General features: G+C 43.7%; 1 protein-coding gene across 2 annotated transcripts; it reads right to left on the bottom strand.

Moving 5' to 3' along the window:
• Positions 1–273: 273 nt before the first annotated feature.
• On the bottom strand, positions 274–12,980 carry LOC311232195 (uncharacterized protein). Of its 2 annotated transcripts, XM_084318902.1 has the most exons (7): positions 12,841–12,980; positions 12,358–12,503; positions 10,833–10,943; positions 10,190–10,243; positions 8,044–8,211; positions 6,183–6,305; positions 274–1,436 (listed from the first exon to the last, which is right to left on the bottom strand). In XM_084318902.1, exons 1-7 carry the CDS (start codon positions 12,848–12,850, stop codon positions 1,398–1,400), a joined length of 651 nt encoding a protein of 216 aa, XP_084175028.1. In that variant the 5' UTR covers positions 12,851–12,980; the 3' UTR covers positions 274–1,397. The 2 variants fall into 2 exon arrangements, with proteins under 2 accessions (XP_084175028.1, XP_084175029.1); XM_084318903.1 differs by lacking the exon at positions 8,044–8,211.
• Between the last annotated feature and the right edge of the window lie 1,090 nt (positions 12,981–14,070).

Genomic DNA, 14,070 nt, shown 5'->3' on the forward strand with positions numbered 1-14,070 from the left:
AACTATGGGATGTGCTATGATTTCACATGTTTCAACACAAACAGACAAATAAAAGCCTACTGACAGTAGCAATACAAAAAATCCTACAAAATCACTACAAATTGAACGTATATAAATACATACAACACTTTAGGTATTGTTAGCGTGTTACATAAATATATATTTAGAAAATCTGGTATCTGTTGCCCCACTATTAGTTGCCTACCATCACATATCCAAATAGCAATGGTGGACAGAACTGTTGAAATAAAATAATCTTTAGAAAGGAAACTCTTTATTTGCCAAGTACTTTATTATATACAAGGAATGTATACATCCTCTGCATCAAACTCATTCTACCACAGTCCAGTGCACATGGACCAATTCCTGTTGGCAGGAGTGACCTTGGTATGCGGTTTACTGGTATGCGGTTATTTAAAAGATGTCAACATACAAGGTGTCAAAACTCTGACATATCTCCTTCAATTCAATGAAATATCAGTTTCACATAAAAAATAACCCAATGGCAGGATTTCTTTTTACTACAGCACTGGATGGTTACTAATCAGACAGATGACAATTAAGAGTCTGATGAATAATTTGTTCTATATTTCCCTTTTTAAATAATACACAGACAAAATTTGTTTGGTTGTAAATTATGAATCCACTATCAACTTACTCTTTAACGCTCCACAATGTTTACAATAATACATTATGTGTGTGTGTGTTATTATTATTAGCTTAATATTCCCTTTTCACCAACCAGAGTAGCAAGAACAAAAACACACAATGAAAAATAATTATATCTCAAATCAAAGCAAATTTATATGTTCAAATTCAAATGTATAAACCACCAAGTAATAAGTAGACATAACACTTTCAACACCCTGCCAACTCTGTCCTGCCCTCTACTGGGAAGACCCCTTAAAGACAGGAAAATATACCTAATTTTATTTTCTGTAATTACATTTCCTAAATGAAAACAATATATATTGTTTGTCTCAAACCAAAATACTATTTTCCATAATAAGTCCCATTTAAAGTATATGAAAATATGCAGTTGATATCAAATAACCATTATGTATGTAGAGTATAGTATTTTGCCATTTGTGACATATTGAACTTCAGGTCACAACATTTAGCTATCTGTATGTCATGTATGCCATATTATATGTTATGATGAATTGGACCCTGATGTAAACAAGACGAACGTCTTTCTCTGGTCTGCATCCCCTTAACAATTGTGTGTATTGAGCTGTACTGTATTGTACCCATTCTGCAATCTGTTTATACAATTTTCAATCAATTAATCAATCAATCAATAGATGAATGATTACAATTGTAATCTGTAACTGTGTTCCACTTGGTTTGCGTGTTTGTTTACTCCAGGCATCAGTTCCTCTGTCAGCTTGATCTCCTCACTGCTCAGTGGGGTAGGATTGAACTGTGATCACCGGCTGAAAGGTAAAACAACAATGAAAACAACAAATGACATAAAAGCTGCTATTATTATTTTATTCATCATAATCTTTAGATGCGAAGCTGCATCTCTATGATCAGCGATGTCTAACTCATGCAGTAACTCATTCCCTCAACGTTGCCTGCTCTGCCCCTAGTGGCAACATAGAGAAAATGCACTTTGCATCTATACATAAGACTGTCAAATCCGAGTAGGGTCGAGCTGCAGACTCGGAGCCTCGGTCCAGATTGGAACTTCCGCCCTGCCACAGGACTATTACTCCTGTGACAGGGCAATGCGCTGATTGGCGGAAAGTACGGAAGTATCTCGAAGTACGTCTGACGTATCTCGAATTACGTCTGACGTTTCTCTACGTTAGCGAACATTAAACGTTGTATTCATAAAATAATATAAATTCAGCAGCATGGGGAGGGCCGGGGGGAGGGGAGGTACAGGTAGTAGAAGACATAGAGGTACAGGTCACATAATTATAGTACAGTGGAGAAGTAAAAATAGAATAAAAAGGCAGTGGAAACAATATACAATATTATTAACTCTAATAATAACACGCCTCGCGGGCTCATTATAATACGAGAGCCGTGGGTCTGCATTGTATAGAGCGGATCCCCCGGCCGTATTCAAGCGCTGGAGCGCTTTGCGATGGATCAAACTGTATTAATATAGTAGTAATAATAGTAGTTGGCTAGTTGCGCGCTTCTGGCCACCTCCCGCAGTGCGCGCATACACACATACTGTCTGTAGCCTATACAGTACGTGCAAAATTAGTTGTCAAGAGCCAATCGCACAGGTTGCCTCATCTCATCTGGCTCTGCAAATAGATCTAGAGTCTGAATATCATATATAGCCTGCTGATGATCTCTCTCTCTGTTTCTCATTCCTGTACTGTTGTTTATACTCTGCTCCTGTGTTGTAACCCAACCCCCTCCAATGTACAGTAAATGACCAAGTATGGTTTTGTCAATATTCCAATGTACAGTTTTGCTTGTACAGTTGTACAGTGTCCCCCCCCCACCCCTCCTACCCGACCCCCCCCCCCCCCCAAGGCGAAAGTATTTCTCTGGTCTGCATCCCCTTAACAATTGTGTGTATTGAGCTGTACTGTACTGTACCCATTCTGCAATCTGTTAATAAAATGTTCAATCAAGAATGGAGTGATTGACAGTGTCAAAGGCCTTTTGTAGGTCCAGCATGATCTGTTAATACAATTTTCAATCAATCAATCAATCAATCAATCAATCAAGACCCGCGTCGCAGGCACTGCATTCCGTTCTCAGAATGGATTTGAGACTAGAGAGATCATCAGCAGGCTATATATGATATTCAGAATCTATTTGCAGAGCCAGATGAGATGAGGCAACCTGTGCGATTGGCTCTTGACAACTAATTTTGCACGTACTGTATAGGCTACAGACAGTATGTGTGTATGCGCGCACTGCGGGAGGTGGCCAGAAGCGCGCAACTAGCCAACTACTATTATTACTACTATATTAATACAGTTTTATCCATCGCAAAGCGCTCCAGCGCTTGAATACGGCCGGGGGATCCGCTCTATACAATGCAGACCCACGGCTCTCGTATTATAATGAGCCCGCGAGGCGTGTTATTATTAGAGTTAATAATATTGTATATTGTTTCCACTGCCTTTTTATTCTATTTTTACTTCTCCACTGTACTATAACTATGTCTTCTACTACCTGTACCTCCCCTCCCCCCGGCCCTCCCCATGCTGCTGAATTTATATTATTTTATGAATACAACGTTTAATGTTTGCTAACGTAGAGAAACGTCAGACGTAATTCGAGATACGTCAGACGTACTTCGAGATACTTCCGTATTTTCCGCCAATCAGCGCATTGCCCTGTCACAGGAGTAATAGTCCTGTGGCAGGGCGGAAGTTCCAATCTGGACCGAGGCTCCGAGTCTGCAGCTGGACCCTATTGTCAAATCCAGGTACTTTGCCTTTTTTGTGGAAAACAGACACCATAGACCATAGCCATAGACCACCGCAACACTTCCGGGATTCTGAAATCGGGGAGGAGATTGCGGGGGGTCAAATGAATGAATGTGGATGAGAGCCTTGACATTAAGTGATTGCAGCTACGGCTATGGGGGTGCTAGAGACATGATCGAATAGTCTTGTATGCGCCTGAGTCTCCTGAACACGGCGCGAGACATTCCTAATCGATCAGAACTAAATTGGCAGCGATATAGATCTGTTCGCTGTTACGCTGTATACGTCAGACTCAGTGATTATGCGCATCAAGGGGGCAAAAGGAATGTATCCTGGTCAGAACAACGGGGCAAACTACAATATATTTGTATTTGTTACCCATGCTAGCGATCTAAACAATAATATAATAATAATAATGCAGGACTTAACTCAGAAGTCTTTATTCGACATGCAGCGATGGGCGGCACACACACACAGGAACACACACACATGCATTTTTTATTTTTTGCTATTGCGCTCTGCGCCGGCGAGGTACCACGCCCGGGGACCAATCCAAGTGCTCCTGCCTCCTGCCTGTCTGTTGTGCATGTTTTTCCATTGGGTTTCTCTTATCGGGGGGGAACCCTTGCGAGCACGGGGAGAACATGCGAACTCCACACAGAAAGGGCTGGGAGATACCCCACCTGGGTACCTGGCATCATGGAAACCTGGTCCCCAAGCGGGAATCGAACCCTGGACCTTGTTGCTGTGAGACGACAGTAGGCTTGTTCGAGATGGGATAGGCGGACGCAGATCTGACTACTGCCTTGCCAAGCGCGTTGCATGACGGTTAGAATGTTGTCCGACTTGCTCTGAAAATCTGACGAGACGAGGCGTGGAACTCCCGCGGGAGCGAGCCACAAGCAGCCTTCAGAGCGAGGCGCCACAGTACCTCTCACTCGGCTGCTCCCGGCTGGGAAGCGACTTGCTATGGTCGGGCAAAGCGCCTATTGGCTCAGAAAAGTTGTCAGTCACCAGCCACGTGACAGCCAGGGAGTTATGAGACGTTTGATTGATTGATTGATTGATTGAAAACTTTATTATGTTATGCGTTATCATCATATCATCATGATAAACTTCAAGCTGTCAGACACACACACATGCGTCGTCTGTTTTGCCTCAATACTGTATATATAATTCTGTTTTGCCTCAATATACACAGTATACATATATATATTGATGCAAAACAGAATTATTCAGCAGTGTGTTGTGTGTGCGTGCGGCCAGGAGCGTGCAACAAGATGGTATACATTATGGTATATGAATAGTATATTCCACTATAGCAGTATATGGTGTGCTGTACATTTGAATCTGATCTAATTTTGCACACGGCCATCGCATTATAATGAGCTGGACAGGTGTGTAATGTGTGTGTGGTGACGTGAAAGCGTATCTGCCATGCGAGACTAGGCGAGAGGCTCTTGTGAAATCGGCAGTGTCCGCCTTTTTAACTCCTCCCCCGGCTTCACTCGGCTACTCTCGTCTACTAGTCGAGGCAAACCGAAATCCATCTCGAACAAGCCTATTTTAACCACTACACCACGTGACAATTCAAGCTAGATATGTAAAAGGTGAAAGACTACACTCACAGCCATGCTGATTTAGCTAAATGACATCCAGCCGTTTTCATTTTAAACAACTTTTAGTCAGGGGAGTGTCATGGTTTCTGCATAGAGCCCTGTCATACTTTTTTAGCGCAGCAGCTCGCGCAGGTAGGGGGTAACTTAGTCACGTGACTCAGTTGGTATTGCTGATTGGCTCGAACACGGTATGTTTGTATACAGCGAACAGGTGTCGGCTGAATGCTTACATTGTTTGAAACGTTTTTTTTTATTTTTTATTAGTGCATCAAGTCAAGCAATTAGTTCAATCTGTTTTCAGGCTCCATCAGTCTCTATGGTATTTCAGCTGCAGGATATTTCCCCATTTCCCTACCTGGACATTTCATATTCAGAATTCTTGAGAGCCGAATAATATCAGTTTCACAATTGACTTTGGCCATGTCAACTAACATTCTACTGTTTTGGTCTGGTTGTCAGAGCATGGAGGGACAATCTCCCATGCTGTGATGAAGGTAACATGTTAAACACTAGCATGTTAATCATGACATTGGTGAAACATCTGTGTGTGTGTGTGTGTGTGTGTGTGTGTGTGTCTGTGTGTGTGTGTGTGTGTGTGTGTGTGTGTGTGTGTGTGTGTGTGCATGTGTGTGTGTGTGTGTGTGCACATGTTAGTGTTGTAGTACTCGAGTCCAGGACTCTGACTCGAGTCCAGATTTTCAGGACTCGTGACTCAACTTGGACTTGAGTGCTGATGACTCTGACTTGGACTCGAGCATTGACTGCATTCAGACTCGGAAGGTGCAGACGAGGACTCAGACTTTCATAAATATTTTGTTTTGTTTTTTGTAATAGGCCCTAATCATTTGGCATAAGATATTGATGGCTAGTGCATTTGTTTGGCTATTGTGTCACAAAGTAAATAAACTCCCTTTGAAATGATGACCGCTGTGTCATTTATGTTTAATGTAGACCTTTCTTTATTTGTATGTCAGCTCTTTCACTGCCAGAGTGGACTTGGACTCAGACTCGAACACTGGAGACTTGAGACTTGACTCGAACTCGAGATTTAGTGACTCGACTACAACACTGGCACACGTGCACCTGCTACCTCTTTCCCTCTGAATAATGGATCATTTGATCATGTCTATGCTGTTCACCAGTCTGTACTCACCATTCTGGGCGCAGGTGAGCAGCAGTTGATGACCTTGCAGCAGTAGGCAGCCAGGGTGGCAGAGATGGCGACTAGAGCAGCCTGGATGAGGATACACCCAGCGTAGATGTGGGTATAGGCGTTCTGTTAAAGGTAATGAGGTTTGCAGGGATTATGACTTGAGAATTTGTAGTAGAAATTGTATGTCCCCCTCCCATTTATCACCCCCCCCCCCCACCTACTATTGTTCTCCAATACCCACGTCCTGTCTACCCCGTCTCCCTTGATCAATCCCTTCGTCCCCTGATCAGTCTTCCCGTGTCCCCTGATCAATCAGTCTCCCACCTAAAACGACGACCAGCTGAACTTCTCTGCTCACATCGCAGCGACAACCAGAACCTGTAGATTCCTCCTGAGCAACGTCAGAAGGATCCACCCCTTCCTGACAAAAGAAGCCACCCAACTCCTCGTCCAATCAACAGTCCTCTCCCGCCTCGACTACTGCAACGCACTGCTTGCTGGCCTCCCGGCCACTGCCATCAAGCCTCTTCAACTCATTCAGAACGCAGCGGCCCGCCTGATCTCAAAACTACCAAAGTCGGCCCATGTCACCCCACTTCTTAGGGACCTGCACTGGCTCCCCATTGCTGCACGAATCCGCTTCAAGGCCCTCGACCTAGCATACCGTGCGGCAAAGGGAACCGCTCCCGCCTACCTCCGGTCAATGGTCTCTAACTACACACCCTCAAGACCCCTACGCTCTGCATCTTCTGGCCGCCTCAGACCTACTCCTATCCGAGCTCCGGGAGGGTCATCAAGGAGAAGCCGCCTATTCTCAGTCCTTGCCCCACAATGGTGGAATGAACTACCCACCCCAGTTAGGACAGCCGAAACCCGTCCAATCTTTCGCAGTCGACTAAAGACGCACTTCTTCAACCATTATCTGAAAAAATATATATATATATATATATCTAACCCTAACTAACCTTACTGTCATGCACTTGTCCTAATAAACTAACCTACACTGTAGCACTCAACACTTTGATGAACATTGTTACTCAGCTGATAGAGTTGTGCCCTTCCTGATGACTTGTCGTACAGAACTTGTAAGTCGCTTTGGATAAAAGCGTCAGCTAAATGACTAAATGTAAATGTAAACCCCCACCTTCCCTAACACTCTTGCCAGTATAACCTGATCACCTGGTCACCTGACCCACCCCTTTCCTGTCCTGTATAAATATCGACGTATTCTGTGATTCTAGGAGCCCATTACGAATCAATAACAACCAATTATGGACCAAGCTAATTATTTCCACAACAACTTGATTCAAAGAACTGATGATAGTTTGTTTTTTGGGGTATGTATGTGTGGGGGTGGAGGAGGGGCAGTGCACGTCTCTGGCTGGCAATGTTCACTCACGGTTAGCCACTCTGCCCCTAGTGGCAGCTCACAGGCAATGCGCTTTGTGTAAGTGTACATTTCTTTTACACTTTATTGTTTATTGTCAATGTACACAAGGCAAGTGCAATTTGTCTTTTCACCTATCCCTCCTAATTACACATACACACAGTCCACCACACACATATGCATTTCATCAGAGGTCAGAGTGCAGTTTTACGGTTCAGTGCCTTGCTCAAGGGAACTTAGGCAGAGATGGTGGGTGGGCACCGTAGATGTGATAGCAGCCACCCTTCAGTCACCAGCTCACAGCTGGAATACACTCTCCTGTCAGTGGTGGGGATCGAACCAGCGACCTTTCGGTTACTGGCCGGCCTCTTTACCTGTAGACAATCCCGCCTCCCCAGCGTTGCATCTATGACACTGTGTGAGTGTGTGTCCTGTTTGTTTCTTACTTGAGCACCAGGTCTGCAGGTAACCCACCTCCAGATTGTTGCACTGATCGAAGAACTGTTGCGTGCCGTTTTGATAGTTGCTGGAGGACCAACACTCATAGCCGATACGGTGGTCTCCCAAGATGATGACGTTAATGGTCATGTTGACCAGAGAGGCTGCACAGGCCACCACCTGCATCCCCAAACAAGCCCTCAGCTGAGAGAGAGAGAGAGAGAGAGGAAAAAACTGGTTTGATTATGTTAATACTTCTAATTAATTTGTTGTTGTTGTTTTGTTTTAAAATATATATATGTATTTGTTTATTTGAAAGGGATGTGCACAGAAAAATATTGATACCATAAAAATGACCATTTTCCGATGTACTTTACATGCATTCCTAGCCAAGGTTAACTCAAAGTAAAGTAAAACATTTATAACTAAGTAAACAGATAAACCTATTAGTGTTTTTAAGTATCACAAGTAAAAGTACGCATTTTTCTCCATCTGACCAGGTAACTTACTCTCCATCTGACCAGGTAACTTATTCTCCATCTGACCAGGTAATTTACTCTACATCTGACCAGGTAACTTATTCTCCATCTGACCAGGTAATTTACTCTACATCTGACCAGGTAATTTACTCTACATCTGACCAGGTAACTTACTCTCCATCTGACCAGGTAACTTATTCTCCATCTGACCAGGTAATTTACTCTACATCTGACCAGGTAACTTACTCTCCATCTGACCAGGTAACTTACTCTCCATCTGACCAGGTAACTTATTCTCCATCTGACCAGGTAATTTACTCTACATCTGACCAGGTAATTTACTCTACATCTGACCAGGTAACTTATTCTCCATCTGACCAGGTAATTTACTCTACATCTGACCAGGTAACTTATTCTCCATCTGACCAGGTAACTTATTCTCCATCTGACCAGGTAACTTACTCTCCATCTGACCAGGTAACTTACTCTCCCCTCTGTCCAGGTGACTTACTCTCCCCTCTGTCCAGGTGACTTACTGTCCTCTCTGGCCAGGTAACTGATTGATTGATTGATTGAGAACTTTATTAACAGATTGCAGAATGTGTACAATACAGTACGGCTCAATACACACAATTGTTAAGGGAAAGAGAAAGACTTTCGTCTTGTTTCGGGTCCCCCATTTTCAATTCATCATAACATTTATGACATACACGACATACAGATAAACAGTACTGTTACATCCAGACATTTATGACATACAAGATATACAAATATACAGTACTGTTTAAGAGAGAGTTTCTAAAAGAGAGTATATACATTTGAGGGGGAAGAAACTGTACATTGGAAGGGGGTTGGGTGGGGGGGGGGTTTGGACATTTACAGGGGCCAGTTTAGAATGGCAGCCTCCCGTAGGTGCTCTTTGAGAGTGGTTTTGAAGGTGGGTAGGGATTCACATAATTTTACAGCTGTGGGTAGGGTGTTCCACATTGATGTGGCATAATTACGAAACGTGTTTAGTCCCTTGTTTGAGCCAAATCTGGGTTGAACATGATTTGTGGAATTCCCTTTGGTGTTGTGGTTGTGGTATTATCTGTACATGTACATGGGTACCTTAGTGGTGTAGTGTATCTTGTAGACCAGGCCCATTGCAAGTTGCTGTACTCTGTCGTCTACTCTAAGCCATCCTAGGTTGTCAAAATGGGCAGGGGTGAGGTGGGTTCTAGGAGTAAGGTCAAGCAGTAGTCTGACCAGTTTGTTTTGTAATGATTGCAATCTTGTTTTTAGTGCCTTGCCTTTGAGGTGCTTTGGTACCATGAGGTGCAAGCATAGTCGTAGTACCCTTGAATGAGTGCTCCTGTGAGTCTTCAGGGTATTCTTGTTTACCAGAGAGGAGATCCCGTACAAGAATCTTGTTCGTTGGTTGACTTTTTTGATTACATTGGATGCCATTTTCTGACAGGAAAGATTTGCCTCTAGGATGGAACCCAAGTATGTAATTTCATCTTTCCTTGTGACAATATTGTCACCCACTGTAACAGAGAAGCCATTGGTCTTGCTGAGTTTGTTATTTGATCCAAAGAGAATGGACTCTGTTTTACCCAGGTGTAATGATAGTTTGTTATCAGCGAGCCAGGTGCAGATTCTGCCGAGTTCAGAGCTGAGGGCTTTTTCAACCTGCAACTTCTCCCTCTCAGACAACTTACTGTGGGGATATGGAGGTTCTGTGCTGCTATGGCCAAACTCCCTGCAATGAGCACCTGTGGAAAGCACAAGAATAACAATAACAATAACATGCACAAAATATTCTTAACATCATAGACCTTTTTCACAGTGGCCATTTTGATGTGTCATAGCAGGGTAACATTATGGTACTGTATAACATTATGGTTCTGTTCCATTTACAGTAGGTGTGTATTGTGCATGTTGGCTCACTGGAATGGCTCTGGCCCATTTAAAACAAAATTATAGAATATTCAAATGATGTCCTTAAAGGGGCAGTTTACCCAAAATACATTACATACATTATTGAGCGCCACAACCCGAGTGCCATTCAGCTCCATTGTATTGGAGTGATGGCAGATATAAGCACATCACACCAAAGCTATCTGGATCAATAGCACTCTGGGTAAGGGGGGCTTTTCCCCCCTTATTTTAACTTATTCAACTTATTCTAACTGCCGCTTTAATATCATCAAACCCTCAAAAATAAGTAAAATATTGTGATTTTATTATTTGACCATAGCACCCAGCCCTAGTTTAGGGATCCAAAATTCTGAACTTAGCCTTTAACTTTACCCATCTGTATCATGCTATAGAGGAGGGGAGTAGAGTAAACAAGGTACTCACCAACGACGACAAGATGATTAAAGGTACAGCAATCTCTGTGTGAGTCAAGCTATGTGCCAGGACAATACCTATCCAACTGATCTGAAACATACTCAGGCCAATCTGAGTGATCTGGGAGAGAGGAGGAGAGGGGAGGAGAGGAGAGGGGGAGAGAGGAGAGGGGAGGAGAGGAGAGGAATGAATGAATGAATGAAAACTTTATTTAACAGATTGCAGAATGGGTACAATACAGTACGGCTCAATACACACAATTGTTAAGGGGATGCAGACCTGAGAAAGACGTTTGTCTTGTTTACATCAAGGTCCCCCATTTTCAATTCATATAGACATTTATGACATACACAACATACATGACATTTATGGCATAGGGACATATAGGTATTTAGTACTGATACATTTGTGACATAAACGGTATTCAAATATACAGTACTGTTACCCCTAGATCCTGACAGAGTATATACATATGATGGGGAGGGGACTGTACATTAGGAGGGGGTGGGTGGGTGGGAGAGAAATATACATTCGGCGGGGAGGGAATATATACATGCGGTGGGGAGGAGACTGTCTATTAGGAGGTGGTGGGGGTTTTGGGCATTTACGGTGGCCAGTTTCGAATTGCAGCCTCCCGTAGGTGCTCTTTAAGAGCGGTTTTGAATGTGGGCAGGGATTCACATTCCTTTACAGCTTTGGGTAGGGCGTTCCACATTGTTGTGGCATAATTGCGAAACGTGTTTAGTCCCTTGTTTGAGCCGAATCTGGGTTTAACATGATTTGTTGAGCTTCCTCTGGTGTAGTGGTTGTGGTATTCACTGACCTTTGGTAAGTATTTTGACATGTACATGGGCACCCCGGTCGTATAGTGTATCTTGTAGACCAGGCCCATTGCAAGTTGCTGTACTCTGTCGTCTACTCTAAGCCATCCTAGGTTGTCAAAGTGGGCAGGGGTGAGGTGGGTTCTGGGGTTCAGGTCAAGTAGTAGTCTGACCAGTTTGTTTTGTGATGTTTGTAATTTTGTTTTAAGCGCCTTTGAGGTGCTTTGGTACCATGAGGTAGGAGAGGAGAGGGGATGGGGCGAGGAGAGGAGGGAATAGCGGAGAGAGGAGGGGAGAGGAGAGGAGGGAGAGAGGAGGGGAGAGGGTAGGAGAGAGGAAGGGAGGGGAGAGGAGATAAGAGATAAGAGGAGAGAAGAGGAGAGGAGATGAGAGAAGAGGAGAGGGGAGAGAGGATGTGGCGAGGAGAGAGGAGGGGAGAAGAGAGGAGAGGGTAGGAGAAAGGAAGGGAGAGGGGTGGAGATAAGAGGGGAGATGAGATGGGGAGGGGAGAGATTGCTTTGAGGTGTGGCTGGATGTAGTGGAGGATAAATCAAAATAAAATTTATTCAGGAAATATACCACCATCACTGTATGTAGGTGATCTCTCTCTTGTCACACACACACACCTACACCTACACACACACACACACACACACACACACACACACACACACACACACACACACACTACAGTAGTAGTAGACAGTAGCTACCCCTAACGCTTGAGGTTCAGACTCCAGGTACTTCTGCTTGCGCGCAGGGTTCTTCTGGAACGTCACTGCGACGAGAGGACCGTGTTCTGCCCCACGCGCAGGCGCAGGCGGCGGGCTGGTCTCCAGCTCAACAGTTACCTCCTCGTCTACACAGAAAACATGGATTCAATTTGAATTCGCTGCAATATGCTCGGGTTTGGCTGGATATTTTGTACTGCAACAAACTATGACTTGTTGTCTATTGCGCAATGATAAACATTAGCCACAACAACCGCAATAGAATTATAAGGGCATTCTCCTGTAACGGGATCTACAGTAGACCTAGCGCGAATTCACAGAATTATCTCAGTCATGAATCCCACCTAATATAATATATTTGTTTCTTACAAACAACGTGAACGGGAAAGCGCATAGTTTGAGCTTTTCTCCTCACTTAGCATGAACAAAGTAGAAAGAAAGTAGCCTAGTCTAAGGGTTTCCTACCTGCCATCATCCCCAGAACCTTCCCAAATAACACGATATCTTTTTTGACAGTTTATCGCAAACTATCTACCATAATTTGGGGAAAGTTTGCCGCATCAACGACGCCCTAAATGTTTAAGATCTCCGTTAGTTCGGTCCAATCCCGCCCCCCTTTTTTTGTCAGTGGAACTTGACTCCTCTTGGATGGAGTCCTACACATTTCCTGGCAGGGGTTCACAAAAGGCTTGTAGGGTGTGTGTGTTTATGTCACCCTAAAAACACAAGACAGACAAAGGCTATATAAGAAATGGAAGTCACGACTGCACCCATATAGGCTACTATTAAATTGGGTTTATTGCAAGAACTAAAGTGTACACCTCATAAAGATGTGAACCAACACCAAATCTGGGTTCTTCACAGAAAGAAAGAAAAATGTCCTATAAGGAATGACCTTTCTGTTGAACATGTACAGTAGTGACGTGCACAAGCTCAAAAGATCAACAAAAATATTGAACTTGTTTATCTTGAACCTTCACCACTGTAGTCGACTCCATTTACCAACTTGACAAAAGGTCTTCTAGGGCTATGTTTACACTGCAAGCCTTAATGCTCAATTCTGATTTACTGCTCAGATCAGATTTTTTTGTTTGGCTGTTTTATTTTTTGTGGCCAATATCAGATTCCAGTGTGAACTGACCAACATGCGCAAATGAACAATAAAGAAGATTAATGTAAACATGGAGGACACTGGAGTGACAGTTTAAGGTTTCATTTACAAGTTGAATGCAGTCGAGGCCAGCTAATTAAAACAAATCAGACCTGTATCTGATTTAGGACCACATATGAAAGTGTCCCAAATCAGAATTGAAAAGATCAGATTCCATGTGATTTGTGTTGTTGTCGTGACAACCCCCCCCCCCCCCAGAACTGAGTCACATTATGAGCAAAAACATCAAATTTGGGCCACTTTTGGCTGCAGTCTGAATGTAGCCAAACGGTCTAAACGTCAGGCCTGTTTGATGAGAGAAGAGGATGGGGCGAAGAGAGGGTAGAGAGAGGAGGGGGGAGAGGTATAGGAGAGAAGAGATTAGATGAGAGAAGAGAGGGTAGAGAGAGGAGGGGGGAGAGGTATAGGAGAGAAGAGATTAGATGAGAGAAGAGGGGAGAGGATGGGGCGGAGGGTAGAGAGCGGAGAGGAGGGAGAGAAGAGATGATATTGAGAGAAGAGGAGGGTAGGAGAGAGGGTAAGAG

The sequence above is a fragment of the Notolepis coatsorum genome, assembly GCF_963971535.1.
Source record: "Notolepis coatsorum genome assembly, chromosome: 1".
NCBI classification, from domain to species: Eukaryota; Metazoa; Chordata; class Actinopteri; order Aulopiformes; family Paralepididae; genus Notolepis; species Notolepis coatsorum.

Bases quoted from the DNA above. Each gene is read 5' to 3' on its own strand.
- LOC311232195 (XM_084318902.1), bottom strand. The intron at 10,944-12,357 runs GTAGCTACTGTC...CCTCTCTCCCAG, and splicing joins CTGAACCTCAAGCGTTAGGG to ATCACTCAGATTGGCCTGAG. The intron at 6,306-8,043 runs GTGGGTTACCTG...TACCTTTAACAG, and splicing joins ATCAGTGCAACAATCTGGAG to AACGCCTATACCCACATCTA.